The sequence below is a fragment of the Gigantopelta aegis genome, chromosome 9 (genome assembly GCF_016097555.1).
Source record: "Gigantopelta aegis isolate Gae_Host chromosome 9, Gae_host_genome, whole genome shotgun sequence".
Classification (NCBI taxonomy): Eukaryota; Metazoa; Mollusca; class Gastropoda; order Neomphalida; family Peltospiridae; genus Gigantopelta; species Gigantopelta aegis.
Window position 1 is genome coordinate 55,696,996 of NC_054707.1, and position 17,762 is coordinate 55,714,757.

Genomic DNA, 17,762 nt, shown 5'->3' on the forward strand with positions numbered 1-17,762 from the left:
TTTTAGGAAGTCTCCTTATTCATTCAATAGATAACCTATAAATATGATACCAGTTTTAAGATATTTTTTATATATAATTTTTTTTTTTTATCTATACATATTTTACTGTTGTACAGAATATTAATACCCAAAATGTCATCTACATTACGTGGTTGTTGTTTTTGTTGTATCTGTAACCGGCTGTGTAATGTATCTCTCCAAAAACAATTTAGTATTCGTTCAAGTTTAAAAGTAATGAAATAGTCGCCATGTATAATTAAATCGAGTATAGATATACCTGTAACAGATTTAAAGAGATTAATCCACTTTGGGTTATTAATAATCATTCGTCGAATCCATGCATTTTTAAGTGCTATAATGTAATTAGTTACGTTTATCATATTAATTGCGCCATCTTTATAGTTTTGAGTTATTATACTGCGTGCTAACTTTTCAGTACCGTTGCGCCAAATAAATTTAAAGAATAATGTATTTAAATATTTGATTAGTGGTTCACTTGGGTTAGGTAAAGCTATAAATAGGTGTATTATTTTAGGAATTATTAAACTTTTTAGAACAGTTATCCTTCCTAAAACAGTAAGCTTTCTAACTGACCATATTTTGGTTAACTTTTCCATTTCTATTATTTTCGATTCATAGTTTACTTCAATAATTTGGTCTAAATTTACTGAAAAGTTGATAACCAATAAAGTATACTGATCTGAGCCCCATTCTAGTTTCCATCTGGCATGGTGAAATACTTCCTTTGAATATTTTTTACTTCCTATCCAAATAGCGTTTGATTTAGAATAATTTATTTTGAAGCCAGATACTTCTGCATAATAGTCTAAAATTGACAGTGTATTGTGTAGATTCTGGAGAGCCATCAAGAATAAAACTAGTATCATCTGCATATTGTGATATTAAGTATTCCTCTCCATCTATAGTGATGCCTTTAATATTAGGTGAATTTCTAACTATGATGCCGAGGATTTCAACACATAAAATAAATATATAAGGAGATAAGGGATCGCCTTGCCTACAGCCTCTTTCTAATTTAAATGATTCAGAGAGAAATCCATTTTGTATTATACTTGATCGGGAATTATTATACAGTGTTTTAATCCAGTTTTTAATTGACGTTTTAAAGTTAAACATATCAAGTGTTTTATGTATAAAAGACCAGGATATCGAATCAAAAGCTTTTTCAAAGTCAATTAATAGTAGTAGTCCCGGAATGTCATTCATTTCGGTGTAAAACATGATATCGTATATTAGTCTTGTATTTTCGCCAATGTATTTACCCTTTATAAACCTAGTTTGATCTTTGTTAATTATTTTATCAAGAACCCTTTTAATTCTATTTGCAATACAGCCAGAGGAAGAGTTATAGGCCGCCAATTTTTAGGTTTCTTTGGTTTAGGAATACATGTTATAATACCTAACTTTTGTACGTTAGACGTTTCTTTAATACTTTAACTATAATTAATAGACCGAACTATACACTGTTCCATATCACGCCAGAAAAACAAAATTCAGCTGTAAACCCATCCGAACCTGGACTCTTGTCATTTTTCATATTTTTAAGAAATGTTAATACTTCTAAATATGTTATTTCAACCTCTAGCTAATCTGCTTCCATGTCTGTCAATATATTAAATTTGAATTCAGACATTATTTCTGTGATGTCATTATTTTTTGCAGATGATGCGGAGTATAAATTTTGATTTAAAAAATGTTGTTTCTTTTAGAATCTCATCTTGATCATTAATTTCTGTTCCATTTTCTAACTGTAATTTTGATATCAGTTTACTGTAATAATTTCTAGATTCTAAATTACAAAAATATTTTGATGGTTTTTCACCTTCTTCGATCCATTTAGATTTTAAGCTTTTCTTGTCTCAGTTCTAATAATTCTCTTTTTTTACTTTCAGTAGTATTTAAGTCGAACATATTCTCATCTTCTTCTAGTGCTTTGATTTCGTCACATATTTTTTGTTCTAATTCATTGTTTTTTCTTTTTGTAAGCAGAAAAAGCTATTGTTTTACCCCTTATTTCCACAAGTAATGTTTCTAAAAAAAAGTTGACTATTCAATCTGATTAAAATTAGCTCTAGTGATCTCACCAGTAGATCTAAAAGCATTGCATGGACTCCCATGTCCAAGTGACATTTTATCTATAAATAACAATTTAAATATCGACCAATTACACTTCGCCTTTTATAACGTTATTCGGGAACATACAAATTCTAAAAATACTGGTATTTTTTGAATTTGTATGCTCCCGAAATTTATGCAATAGGCGAACTTGTTGGTCTATTTCAACATTAAAAAACAGGGAGGGGGGATGCAGTAGTAAACTCTGGATTGTATACTAGTATAACAGATTTTATGGCTATACCATCACGGTTTTTTATCGTCTTGAAACAAATTTTATATTAAACTTTATATTGAAATTAGTTTCCGGCATACTTCGTAATTCACACGAATCATTTCGTATACCCTCGGCATAATCCCGAATGTTTTTCAAATTCTTTTCAAAACACTGGCATGATTCTGCAAGTAAGATTTTGATTGGTCGAATGAAAGGTCAACTGAGCATAAGCTCCAACGGGCTGCTGTTAGATCCACATGTAATAGTGGAGCTAATTTTAATTAGATTGTTGACTATTTATTACAAATTGTATTTCATCGTTTGGAACCATATTTAGATTTTTGAAATCATATACTGGTACAGCATACTGACATTTTACTTAAATAATTATTTCTTTTACGACATTTACATAATCCCTGTCCTTTAATAATGAATTATTAAATTTCCAAAGTCCTCTGCCTTTCTTTACTGGATTTAAAGTTCACAATAGAATTACTCCTGAATGGTCTGATCTGTAACTATTTTCAATTAAAACATTTTCAACAAAAGACATTAGGTTATTGGATAACAAGAAATAATCTAACCGAGCTCGTTTAACTGGGTTTTTTTTCCTCCAAGTATATATTTTTAAATGAGGATGTAATTCTCTAAATGGATCCTTAAGATCAAGTGTGTCTACATATTCCAAAAGCTTTTTCTGTGATTTTGGATGGTTGACCTTTACATAATTCTTCGTGTCTAATGTTTAATGATTAAAATCTCCACACAATATATAACTTTCGTTTTCGAAATCTTCAATATATTCTAGAATATTCACAAGGGTAGTTCTTTCACCTTCTATAGTCATATCTACAACAATAAAATTACCTAAGTTGTCCATCTTGGTGTTATGTATCTCAAGCTCAAAATTATTATTATACAAAATCGCAACACCTCGTGCGTTTCCTGTATAAGAACTGAATAAACATTTGTATCCCCACTGAATCTGAATATAAGATTCTAGTTCTTTTTTGAAATGCGTATCTTGCAGGCAATAAATATTGATTTGTTTATTTTTTAAATAATTTAATATATCTTGTCTCTTTTCCGGATTCCGTCAGCCTTGACAATTGAGCGTAATAATTTTCAAAGTGGTCATCGTGTCATCTTAAAGTATAACATAATGTATAGCTCGCTTGGAAATGATTTCTGATAAAACAGATTATAAACGACAAGAAAAGGAGAAACAGATGCAAGATTGAAAGGCTATTAAACGAAAATACATGCAGAGTAAGAAACAAGTAAATAACGAAGAATGTTCATAAATAGACATTTTAAAAAGTACACTAGTACTGTGGGTCATAAGTGATGTTCCTTTTCGTAGACGTTATAGTATTACATAGTGGTACAATATACAGTCTATGATCAAAAGTATGCAAAAGTGGACACACGCGTAAATCTCTGACAATTTAACATGAATACGGTATTGTATATAACATATAAACTATAAGCGCATTTACATATAACTGTGAGAATAAAATAATATAATATTAAAGGTGCATACTCCTGATTGTTCCAAGTTTATTATGCCAAAATCTGTATAAAGTACGGTCAGCACTTCCTACACAGTCTCATATATAAAATACCCAAACCAGTCCCGCTCGAGAATGACCCGGCTGGACCTGTAAACAAATATTCCACAGGTCAAGCCAGACCGTGCCCAAGCCAAGCCGGCCCGGGAAACTCACGAGTAAGACCGCAGATTTTGAATGCTTGTTCATTTAAATTTTCATTAATATTTTTGTAGACATCTTTACAGTTTTGTAATCAGTCACTGTACATGGTAATTATGTAACTTTAATAATAATAATAATAATAAAAAAATAAATAAATAAATAAATAAATAAATAAATAAATAAATAAATAAAAAATAATAATAATAATAATAATAATAAATAAATAAATAAATAAATAAATACAAATACAAAAAAAATAATAAAAAAAAAATAAAAAAAATAATAATAATAATTAAAAAAATAAAATAAAATAAATAAAAATTACGTCATTCAGCTATATACTTGTACGTGCATCAATATCACAAATGAAGCTTGGTGGTCGCCATCTATCTATTTACAAATACCAATACCATTTCTAATAATAATTACATTGTATATTTGTGTACTCAGTAGATAAATAAATGGATACTGAATGAGACACATAAATATAAAATATATAAAACACAAAATAAGTATAAATAATACCTATGTAATAATATTATTTATTTTTAAAGTATAATTTTATGATATTGCAGCCAATATTTATAGCAAACCAAGTAAGTATATAAGACGGTAGATAAATAAATACATTAATATAAATATAATATATAATATATATAGGTAAATAGCTGGGTATGTGATTGGGTAAAATAGATTAACAAATATATAGACTGATAGGAAATCCTAAATAAAAAAATAAAATAAAAATAAATAAATAAATGAGTAAGTTAGTACAATAGTAATGTATACATAATTATATAACTGAATTAATTAATTAATTAATTAACAAACGAACAAATAAATAATATATAGAGAGAAAAAAAGAAAAAAGAGAAAGAAATCAAGTAAATAAATAAATAAATAAATGAATAAATAAAAGTATCACCGCTATTAATAAAAATATTTTTTTCATATAGGTCCTCGTGTTACACACACATATATACACAAATACGCGCACGCATGCACACACATACACACACAGGTCATGTACATTATAACTACAAACATTGTATGTTCATGGCGTTGTCGCATCATCGTATCGATGTTTATTATAAGTTGTAGAAGCATCACGAGGGGTATATGGCTTTTTATGTACCCTCTTTGTGCTCTTTTACCCCCCTCGCCTTCGAGAGATGTTTCTACAACGAATTTATCTTGCCGACATGTTAAACCATATAGCCAAATAATCAAAATAACGCCAGACAATAATTGTTAACAATTTATTAACGGAGCCGTACCACGCGAACGCGAACGAAACCACTTGCCACTGACGAAAGATAGTTCCATCGATAAACGAGTTTTTAACTTCAAATGTTTGTAATACGAAATTGGCTGAAACAGATATTAATAAAAATATATATATATTGGTTAAAATATATTGGTTAAAGGCCATCTCTGTGGCCTTTAACCAATATATCCGACGCCATATAACCGTAATTAAAATGTGCTGAATGAGTAGTTAAATAAAACACTTCTTTCTTTCTTTCTTTTCCTACAATTTAAGAAATATGCATTAAGGAACACAGACTGAATCTGTGAAAAGATTAACATTTGTGATGTCAATGAGATTCTGAAGTTAGCAAGAGGATAAGTAAGATGTCCTCGTGTGATATTTTCTCAATTCACAGCCTGTCATTTTTCGGGGAAAAGCTACTTAGCATACCATAATGTGAGCAGATTATCTGTGTCAAACGTTGTTGTTTTTTCTCTCTCAATGGCAAATATTAGCTACTGTTGATATAGATTTGTATTTATGTAGGTCATTGATATTTTCACATTGCCACACCCCACTCACTCCATTCTAAGGATAAAATCTGGTGATAGGTATGAAGCAATACACAATTTTTATCCATGCATCTAATAAATATGAATATTATGAATGTAATTTTTTTAAAAATCGTTTTCATAATGGAATGGAATATTTTAGTTGGCTTTTAATAATATCGATAACATATGTTGACAAAATGTAGTTTTCTTCAGCAATTTGTATTGTTTTAAATATTTAAATTTAGATTATATAGGCCTAATATGATAATTGTAAGTTCCGGGGTGTTTTTTTATTCCAACAAGTTAACATGAATGATTAGAAAAGCATACTTTTATTATTATTTATTTTGGAAAAAAATCGCACTTTCCAAATATTGAGATGTGAAAACAAAAATCCAAATAATCGGGGAATTGCGCCCAACCCCTACACATACACATATCTCCGCACATGATTCAATTATGTGCCTCGAGTGATATTGATTTATAAGCCACATAAGGAGGTTGTTTTCATTTCTGTTAAATGGATATGATAAATTAAAATGGCAAAGCTGGAAACAAAATTAATGCCAGGCGGGTTTTTTAGCGGGTTTTTTTTTTTTGGGGGGTTTTTTGTTTTTTGTCCCAGCCAAGGCACGGCCTTCCGCCTCTGGCCTAAGCAGGGACGTTGCCGCATGGAGTCTCGCTGTCAGCAAGATCTAGAGCCAGTACTCTAAGTACATGGTTGGTGATACACCACATGTGGGCTCACTGCCGGGAGGTGTCCAAGAGGGAAGTTTCAAGCGCTTTCCCGACGGCAGTGAGGTGACCATCCACGATACGGACGAGATGGGACGCTGTGCCTAGTGGTGACGACGCGCCGGGAGGGTCTGTACAGACAAGGAATCCTTTTCAGGGATATGGACAACAACACCGTCTACAGAGTACTCAAGATCATCGCCGGCGTCCATTACGTCGAGCTTGCAAAAACCCTGCTAGGTCACAGGTGGAGGAAACTTGTGCCACACTTCAACGGCAAGCAGTTCATCTCGTCTCCGTAGGCGCCAACCTCCTCAAGAACAAAACGGCCTTAACAAGGCCACTCACGTGGACATATAGATCGGACTTTAAACTTTTAGACCTTCGTTCAAAATTTTATGTCGAAATTACTTTTTTTTTACAAATATTATTAAATAGTCCGATTTTCTCTTCTTTCTCTTAATTATTTTTGGACTGTCCTTCTAAAATGCTCCAAATTATGTAAATATTCGACCGAGCAGTCAACTCTTTTTATTTTTGGCTTGTAACTTTTTATTTATTTATTTTTAATTCTATTAACTTTCTTTTTTTTCACTAATTGCTATTTTCAAAATTCTGCCCATTTTCAACTCTATCCCCCCCCCCCCCCCCCCCCCCCCCCCCCATCCCGAGTCAGGCCACCGATCTTATCGGAGGTCGGACTCTGGATGGGAGTGTTCGAAACCCTAGTGGTATATGTGCACGTTAAAATAGTTATCTATCTATCTATCAAAATTGCCAACACGATGCGCGATGTCGATGTTAGATGCCTTGATTTGCACGTTGATCTTGGACAGGACCTTGACAGTAGCGTAAATAGATTGCGCAGCAGTTTCAAACTTGTCCTTGTCAGTCACTCCAAAGATCCGCACAGTATTTGTCCTGGTGTATTGCTCTAGATCGTTGTTTTTCTTCAGTACAAGATTGCTCGTGAAATTTGCAGAGTTGACATCACATTCAAGCTGGCTATATTTCTTTTTCAATTCTCTATTTTCCTATTCTACTTTCGCTACTTCAAGGGTAAACACCCTAAGTTCAAGTTTGTTCAAGCTTTCGTTAATTTTCGACAAAATGTAATTTTTAAGTGTTTCCAATTCAGTTTTTAATTCAGTTTTCAAATCATCCTTTGTTATCAGTTTTGTTTGAATAAGAGCAAGCTGAGTCAAGATTCTTTCTTTTTTTCTTTTTTCTTTTTGGGAGGGGGGGGGGGGGTTACAATTTTCATTTCACAAATGCCAAACGTTTATTGGGGTGTCCTTTTCAGGGCTTGGTCCATGAGCCATTTTCCTTTAGGTGCCCTCCGTAAAGCAATTGCTGGATCCACCCTTGTTCACCCCAGACCTCTGGTAGGTACAGCCCTGTACATTGTACTTTTTTAATATTTAAAACCAGAAGTGAAAATATAATTAGGGTCTTTAGTGTTTTAAAAGTTAATAACAGAAAACGTCTTGTGAAAACGTCATACACTGTAGTAAAATGTCTTCGACCAATGAACTCGCCCGATATAATGATATTAGACCGACAAAACTTCCACGTAGTAGATTGTAACACACGTTCACAGCAGAATCTACGAAGACAACAGGGGCGGATCTAGGATTTTGATGGGGGTAGCATCTATTCGTGCTTGCAGATCCGCATGTCTCACTGAGCGTTGGGTGGGTGCGTGTGTCGGTGTGGGTATGGGTGTGTCCAGTGACAAAACAAAATTAAAGGTGCATTTTGTTTTACTTATCAGCCAAAGGGGGGTTAAACCCTATCCCCCCCCCCCATACACACACACACACCTTGGATCATCAACTGGACAACATCAACAGCAGCCTGTTTACAAGTATCCGTAATCGGGTTGGTTTTTGTCAATTTTCAAATGATAAAATATTATTTATAGCTTGTTGTTGACTAAAAATAATATGAAAATATCAATGAAATAAGATTACGGTTAGCCGCACTCACCCATGTCGGTCACTAGTGACAATAATAGTAATAATAGTAATCACTGGTGGATGATAGTATCTTCAATATAGGTGACACATACAGGACAACACATGTCACCTGAGTATTATTATTATTTGTATTATTCTGGTATGCCGTTGTTGAACGGCCAGAGAAAATAAGCTGTTCTGTTCTGTTATTTTTCTGTTCTGTTCTGGCAGTACCCGAGACGTGGACTCATGTCTTTTATCTTCTCAAAGTTTGATTTTTTTTAACGACACCACTACAGCACATTGATTAATAAATTATCGGCTATTGGATGTCAACCATTTGATTGTAGTTGTAGTCTTTTGAAAATTCTGCTACATTTCTATGATTGCAAGGGATCTTTTCTATGCACCTTCCCACAGGCAGGACAACACGTATCACGGCGTTTACTAAGAATTCGTGGTTTCATGTTCTGCAACACAATTCATTCATTCGTTTACACTTATTTTCCATAACGCTGTCCTGGGCACACACCTCAGCTACTTGGACTGTGGGCTAGTGGTTAGTGAGAGAAAAGTCGGTGAGACAGACACACACACACAGAGCGAGAGACAGACAGACAGAGACAGAGGGAGACAGAGAGAGAGAGACACACACACACACACACACAGAGCGAGCGAGCAAGCGAGAGAGTGAGAGAGACAGAGGGACACACACACACACACACACCTTGTGATCATTTATAACCAGCCAACCAGACTGCGACCGTGTTTAGTGTGTAATCACACACGACTTCCTTTGTATTAAGAGTCACGATGTTATTATTCGGAATACATCGATCCTCTATCTGACTAAGTGTAGTATTACTACGGTATTTAACTAGATTCACGTATATACATGAGGTACGTGTTAAGGTGGGCTAAAGTTCGCAGTCGCTCGTTAGACTGGCTTTTGCGTCCAATACTAAATGAATGTTGTGTGACAGAACACGATGTTACCCGTTAAACTGTTCGCGAGAGCCCTCCACTCAAAACCTGTTTAGAGCGCTGTATGATGGTACACTGGTTTTCTTTAAGGGCAGAAAGGCGACGACCGGTTAACGACACCACAGTACTTCGCTTAAAGGGACATTCCTGAGTTTGCTGCAACTTTTAATATGTTGTCGACTAACAGAGCCTTTTTAACGATTGTAATTACATATCAAATATATTTTTCTGCATAAAATATTAATGGCTGTATATTAAACGTGTTCCTGATCGTTCTAATATTTTTACAAAGTTAAATTTAAATTTATTTTCTCAAATATAATTTTTTCGTACGTAAGAAATTATTTGAAGACAGAATCCAGTTTGGTCTTCTTACAAATATTAAGACGACCAGAAACACATTGAATATACAGACACTGATATTCTAAACAAGAAAATATGTTTAATATGTAAGTTTAATCGTAGAACTATTTTATTAGTCGGAAACATCTTACAATGCAACAAACTCAAGAATGTCCCTTTAATCAGCACCTATTGGATGTCAAATATTGTATTTATTACACTTGGTTGAGGGTGTTAAAGAAGAAACCTGTTGCCGACAAATAGTTTACTCCCTACGAATTGCAGTAATAGATCGTTTTCACAAATTGAAGATACCATACCACGAACACTTCATATACCAGTCGTGGAGCACTAGTTGTAAGGGGCAATAACCCAGCACAGCTTTACCGATTGAGTATTGGTCCTATGACTCATCGCACCTAATATAAACACTTTAATTAATAAATTATGTCACAATAGCATTGTAAGATGTTTCCGACAAATAAAATATTTCTACGATTAAACACTTTAAATATAGTTTCTTGTTAGAATATCAGTGGCTTTGTGGTCGTCTTAATATTTGTAAGAAGCCCAAACTGGATTTTATCTTCAAATAATTTCGTACGTACGAAAAAAATAATATTTTAGGAAATAAAATTAAATTTAACCTAGTACATACATATAAGAACGATCAGAAACACATTTAATATACAGCCACTACTATTTTATGTAGAGATATATATTTGGTATGTAATTACAATCGTTAAAAAGTCTCTGTTAGTCGATAACACCTTAAAAATTGCAGCAAACTCAGGAATGTCCCTTTAATTCCCTTTGTGTGTGGAAAAAATGAAATAATTTAGTTCGAATAACTAAGAGAATTTTATTTATTTAAAATAAAATTTATGGGTAACTCGGTAACATTAAAAAGCTGGAGTAAAGGGTGGTGGGGTGGTGGTGGGTTACAATAAGATCTTGTAAAATCTGATTGTGTGAGGTCGAGTAGGTTTCTTCGTTGGAGTCAATGTTCTACCATCGACGTATCTAAATTCGTAATACGTGCTACCCGGCTTGGGTAAACAAGCTTACAGGCCACTGGTATCAGTCAACATGAATATTGACAGTTTTAATTAGAGATTTTAAAACTGATATCAGATGACAAAGTCTATCCCACCTCTCAGTTTCTCTCTCCGTCTCTCTCTCTCTCTCTCTCTCTCTCTCTCTCTCTCTCTCTCTCTCTCTCTCTCTCTCCACACGTGTATCTCTTTTTTTCGATGTCTCTCAGCTCTTTCCCTCCGTTCCTCTCCCCTCTCCCTATACTCCCTCTCTGCCCATTTTCAACTCTACCCCCCCCCCCCCCCCCCCATCCCGAGTCAGGCCACCGATCTTATCGGAGGTCGGACTCTGGATGGGAGTGTTCGAAACCCTAGTGGTATATGTGCACGTTAAAATAGTTATCTATCTATCTATCAAAATTGCCAACACGATGCGCGATGTCGATGTTAGATGCCTTGATTTGCACGTTGATCTTGGACAGGACCTTGACAGTAGCGTAAATAGATTGCGCAGCAGTTTCAAACTTGTCCTTGTCAGTCACTCCAAAGATCCGCACAGTATTTGTCCTGGTGTATTGCTCTAGATCGTTGTTTTTCTTCAGTACAAGATTGCTCGTGAAATTTGCAGAGTTGACATCACATTCAAGCTGGCTATATTTCTTTTTCAATTCTCTATTTTCCTATTCTACTTTCGCTACTTCAAGGGTAAACACCCTAAGTTCAAGTTTGTTCAAGCTTTCGTTAATTTTCGACAAAATGTAATTTTTAAGTGTTTCCAATTCAGTTTTTAATTCAGTTTTCAAATCATCCTTTGTTATCAGTTTTGTTTGAATAAGAGCAAGCTGAGTCAAGATTCTTTCTTTTTTTCTTTTTTTCTTTTTGGGAGGGGGGGGGTTACAATTTTCATTTCACAAATGCCAAACGTTTATTGGGGTGTCCTTTTCAGGTCTTGGTCCATGAGCCATTTTCCTTTAGGTACCCTCCGTAAAGCAATTGCTGGATCCACCCTTGTTCACCCCAGACCTCTGGTAGGTACAGCCCTGTACATTGTACTTTTTTAATATTTAAAACCAGAAGTGAAAATATAATTGGGGTCTTTAGTGTTTTAAAAGTTAATAACAGAAAACGTCTTGTGAAAACGCCATACACTGTAGTAAAATGTCTTCGACCAATGAACTCGCCCGGTATAATGATATTAGACCGACAAAACTTCCACGTAGTAGATTGTAACACACGTTCACAGCAGAATCTACGAAGACAACAGGGGGGTAGCATCTATTCGTGCTTGCAGATCCGCATGTCTCACTGAGCGTTGGGTGGGTGCGTGTGTCGGTGTGGGTATGGGTGTGTCCAGTGACAAAACAAAATTAAAGGTGCATTTTGTTTTACTTATCAGCCAAAGGGGGGGTTAAACCCTACCCCCCCCCCCCCCACACACACACACCTTTGATCATCAACTGGACAACATCAACAGCAGCCTGTTTACAAATATCCGCAATCGGGTTGGTTTTTGTCAATTTTCAAATGATAAAATATTATTTATAGCTTGTTGTTGTCTAAAAATAATATGAAAATATCAATGAAATAAGATTACGGTTAGCCGCACTCACCCATGTCGGTCACTAGTGACAATAATAGTAATAATAGTAATCACTGGTGGATGATAGTATCTTCACTATAGGTGACACATACAGGACAACACATGTCACCTGAGTATTATTATTATTTGTATTATTCTGGTATGCCTTTGTTGAACGGCCAGAGAAAATAAGCTGTTCTGTTCTGTTATTTTTCTGTTCTGTTCTGGCAGTACCCGAGATGTGGACTCATGTCTTTTATCTTCTCAAAGTTTGATTTTTTTTTAACGACACCACTACAGCACATTGATTAATAAATCATCGGCTATTGGATGTCAACCATTTGATTGTAGTTGTAGTCTTTTGAAAATTCTGCTACATTTCTCTGATTGCAAGGGATCTTTTCTATGCACCTTCCCACAGGCAGGACAACACGTATCACGGCGTTTACTAAGAATTCGTGGTTTCATGTTCTGCAACACAATTCATTCATTCGTTTACACTTATTTTCCATAACGCTGTCCTGGGCACACACCTCAGCTACTTGGACTGTGGGCTAGTGGTTAGTAAGAGAAAAGTCGGGCAGAAAGGCGACGACCGGTTAACGACACCACAGTACTTCGCTTAAAGGGACATTCCTGAGTTTGCTGCAACTTTTAATATGTTGTCGACTTTATAGCCTTTTTAACGATTGTAATTACATATCAAATATATTTTTCTGCATAAAATATTAATGGCTGTATATTAAACGTGTTCCTGATCGTTCTAATATTTTTACTAGGTTAAATTTAAATTTATTTTCTAAACTATTATTTTTTCGTACGTAAGAAATTATTTGAAGACAGAATCCAGTTTGGTCTTCTTACAAATATTAAGACGACCAGAAACACATTGAATATACAGACACTGATATTCTAAACAAGAAAATATATTTAAAATGTAAGTTTAATCGTAGAAATATTTTATTAGTCGGAAACATCTTACAATGCAACAAACTCAGGAATGTCCCTTTAATCAGCACCTATTGGATGTCAAATATTGTATTTATTACACTTGGTTGAGGGTGTTAAAGAAGAAACCTGTTGCCGACAAATAGTTTACTCCCTACGAATTGCAGTAGTAGATCGTTTTCACAAATTGAAGATACCATACCACGAACACTTCATATACCAGTCGTGGAGCACTAGTTGTAAGGGGCAATAACCCAGCACAGCTTTACCGATTGAGTATTGGTCCTATGACTCATCGCACCTAATATAAACACTTTAATTAATAAATTATGTCACAATAGCATTGTAAGATGTTTCCGACAAATAAAATATTTCTACGATTAAACACTTTAAATATAGTTTCTTGTTAGAATATCAGTGGCTTTGTGGTCGTCTTAATATTTGTAAGAAGCCCAAACTGGATTTTATCTTCAAATAATTTCGTACGTACGAAAAAAATAATATTTTAGGAAATAAAATTAAATTTAACCTAGTACATACATATAAGAACGATCAGAAACACATTTAATATACAGCCACTACTATTTTATGTAGAGATATATATTTGGTATGTAATTACAATCGTTAAAAAGTCTCTGTTAGTCGATAACACCTTAAAAATTGCAGCAAACTCAGGAATGTCCCTTTAATTCCCTTTGTGTGTGGAAAAAATGAAATAATTTAGTTCGAATAACTAAGAGAATTTTATTTATTTAAAATAAAATTTATGGGTAACTCAGTAACATTAAAAAGCTGGAGTAAAGGGTGGTGGGGTGGTGGTGGGTTACAATAAGATCTTGTAAAATCTGATTGTGTGAGGTCGAGTAGGTTTCTTCGTTGGAGTCAATGTTCTACCATCGACGTATCTAAATTCGTAATACGTGCTACCCGGCTTGGGTAAACAAGCTTACAGGCCACTGGTATCAGTCAACATGAATATTGACAGTTTTAATTAGAGATTTTAAAACTGATATCAGTTGACAAAGTCTATCCCACCTCTCTCTCTCTCTCTCTCTCTCTCTCTCTCTCTCTCTCTCTCTCTCTCTCTCTCTCTCTCTCTCTCTCCCACGTGTATCTCTTTTTTTTTCGATGTCTCTCAGCTCTTTCCCTCCGTTCCTCTCCCCTCTCCCTATACTCTCTCTCTCTCTCTCTCTCTCTCTCTCTCTCTCTCTCTCTCTCTCTCTCTCTCTCTCTCTGTCTCTCTCGTGTATATATTTTTCTTCGATGTCTCTCAGCTCTTTCCCTCCGTCTCTCTCCCCTCTCCATATATTTATTCGTTTCTCTCTGTCTCTGTCGGTCTCTCTCTCTCTCTGTCTCTGTCGGTATCTCTCTCTCTCTCTGTCTCTGTCGGTCTCTCTCTCTCTCTCTCTCTCTCTCTCTCTCTCTCTCTCTCTCTCTCTCTCTCTCTCTCTCTCTCGTATATATTTTTCTTCGATGTCTCTAAGCTCTTTCCCTCCGTCTCTCTCCCCTCTCCATATATTTATTCGTCTCTCTCTCTGTCTCTGTCGGTCTCTCTCTCTCTCTCTCTCTCTCTCTCTCTCTCTCTCTCTCTCTCTCTCTCTCTCTCTCTCTCTCTCTCTCTCTCTCTCTCTCTCTCTCTCTCTCTCTGCTGCTAATTAATCGAAAAGAGTAGTCCATGGAGTAGCGGCACCGGGTTTCCTCTCAAATTATCTCTATGGCCTTTAACCAATATATCCGACGCCATATAACCGTAATTAAAATGTGCTGAATGAGTAGTTAAATAAAACACTTCTTTCTTTCTTTCTTTTCCTACAATTTAAGAAATATGCATTAAGGAACACAGACTGTGAATCTGTGAAAAGATTAACATTTGTGACGTCAATGAGATTCTGAAGTTAGCAAGAGGGTAAAATGTCCTCGTGTGATATTTTCTCAATTCACAGCCTGTAATTTTTCGGGAAAAAGCTACTTAGCATACCATAATGTGAGCAGATTATCTGTGTCAAACGTTGGGTTTTTTTCTCTCTCAATGGCAAATATTAGCTACTGTTGATATAGATTTTTATTTATGTAGGTCATTGATATTTTCACATTGCCACACCCCACTCACTCCATTCTAAGGATAAAATCTGGTGATAGGTATGAAGCAATTCACAATTTTTATCCATGCATCTAATAAATATGAATATTATGAATGTAATTTTTTTTAAATCGTTTTCATAATGGAATGGAATATTTTAGTTGGCTTTTAATAATATCGATAACATATGTTGACAAAATGTAGTTTTCTTCAGCAATTTGTATTGTTTTAAATATTAGCTACTGTTGATATAGGTTTTTATTTATGTAGGTCATTGATATTTTCACATTGCCACACCCCACTCACTCCATTCTAAGGATAAAATCTGGTGATAGGTATGAAGCAATACACAATTTTTATCCATGCATCTAATAAATATGAATATTATGAATGTAATTTTTTAAAAATCGTTTTCATAATGGAATGGAATATTTTAGTTGGCTTTTAATAATATCGATAACATATGTTGACAAAATGTAGTTTTCTTCAGCAATTTGTATTGTTTTAAATATTTAAATTTAGATTATATAGGCCTAATATGATAATTGTAAGTTCCGGGTTTTTTTTTTTTATTCCAACAAGTTAACATGAATGATTAGAAAAGCATACTTTTATTATTATTTATTTTGGAAAAAAATCGCACTTTCCAAATATTGAGATGTGAAAACAAAAATCCAAATAATCGGGGAATTGCGTCCAACCCCTACACATACACATATCTCCGCACATGATTCAATTATGTGCCTCGAGTGATATTGATTTATAAGCCACATAAGGAGGTTGTTTTCATTTCTGTTAAATGGATATGGTAAATTAAAATGGAAAAGCTGGAAACAAAATTAATGCCAGGAGGGTTTTTTTAGCGGGTTTTTGTTTTGTTTTGGGTTTTTTGTTTTTTGTTGTTGTTGTTGTTGTTGTTTTGTTTTTTGTGGGGGGTTTTGGGGTGGTGGGGGAGTTTCAAAGTAACTGCGCGATTTTTATCAAAACTGGGGAGCAGATTAATTTGATAGGGGTGCAGGCGCGCTGTAACGCTCGCGCTCCTAAAAAAAACCCCAAAAAAGCAAAAAAAATACAACAAAAAACCCACGAAAAATCTGCTTCTATTATCACTTACTTTCTTTTTCCACTTCGTGCAGTCGGTGTCATTTTCAGGACAGGACGACAGAAGTGAATTGACGGAATCGGAACTCTGGAATTCCCTGATCATCCTAAGAAGGCCTGCTTCATCAATCTTCCCATTAGTACCATAAATCTGAGCCAACTTGTCTGCATATTGCAGTGTAGAGTTCCCAACACAGTAGCTACTGGCACTGTCTGCTAGAGATATGCCGACGATTCCGAAGATGAAGACCATGCATAGAAGATGTTTATCCATAGTTATTGTAAAGAGTCAATTAGTGAGCACCTTTTTAGTTTGACGGTCAACTGTCGTCTGCTGCTTTTAAATGAAGTGTCTGTTGGGAGTTACAAATCCTGACGCGTTCTGACGAGGACAGGTCATGTAGGGGGATACGGATTTCTTATCGTCTACGCCCCCTATCCCCCCTAACCAAAATGCAACAAGATATCCACCTGTAGAGTACATTGGAAGTCATAGGTGACTTGTTAATCCAGTCACTGTCATGGGATCCACTCCATTCTTTCACACGTGGACTACACATGGAGTTTATTTACGTACCTATTTTATGTACAAACACACACTCACTTTTACGGTCAAAGGTTTAGCCAAGCGTGAATCTGTATCAAGACACTATCAACAGTATGCTACAATGCGCTATACCAGTAGGCTACTATATGCTATACAATGCATACGGCAGGGCCGGACGTACCTAGAGGGGTGTATAGACCATCGACATAAAGGTAAGGCAAACACAGGAGCTTCCGATTATAAGAAGTATATGTATGTAAATTTTATGAATAGTGGTATGCAAATACAAAAGTTCGAAAAAGGGACATTAACATTAGGACAAAGTTTGTCCAACATAAACGCCCCCACCCCATCCCTCACGAACATAACGTTTTGGGATGATATCCATATACATGTACTAGTATTCTATCTGAATGATTTGTCAGTACCATAACCGTCTTAACCCGTATCAGTACAGTTGCCAGAACTTACCAATCCCGGTTGCTAAATGTCATGTCATGTCATAGGGTTTTACGTGCACATTCAGAACAAGCTGTTGTAGCGCACGCCTGTCGTGGGCACAAGAGCTGGCTTTGGCCGG

The 17,762-nt window shown here is 35.1% G+C and overlaps 1 protein-coding gene across 1 annotated transcript in view; it reads right to left on the bottom strand.

The window, feature by feature from the left end:
- Positions 1 to 17,303, bottom strand: part of LOC121381417 (metal cation symporter ZIP8-like) — a 31,058-nt gene extending 13,755 nt beyond the window's left edge. The window contains exon 1 of the mRNA XM_041510725.1: positions 16,649 to 17,303. Within this exon, the coding sequence (XP_041366659.1) occupies positions 16,649 to 16,909 (261 nt within the window). The 5' untranslated portion in view covers positions 16,910 to 17,303. The remainder of the gene's footprint in view (positions 1 to 16,648) is intronic.
- Between the last annotated feature and the right edge of the window lie 459 nt (positions 17,304 to 17,762).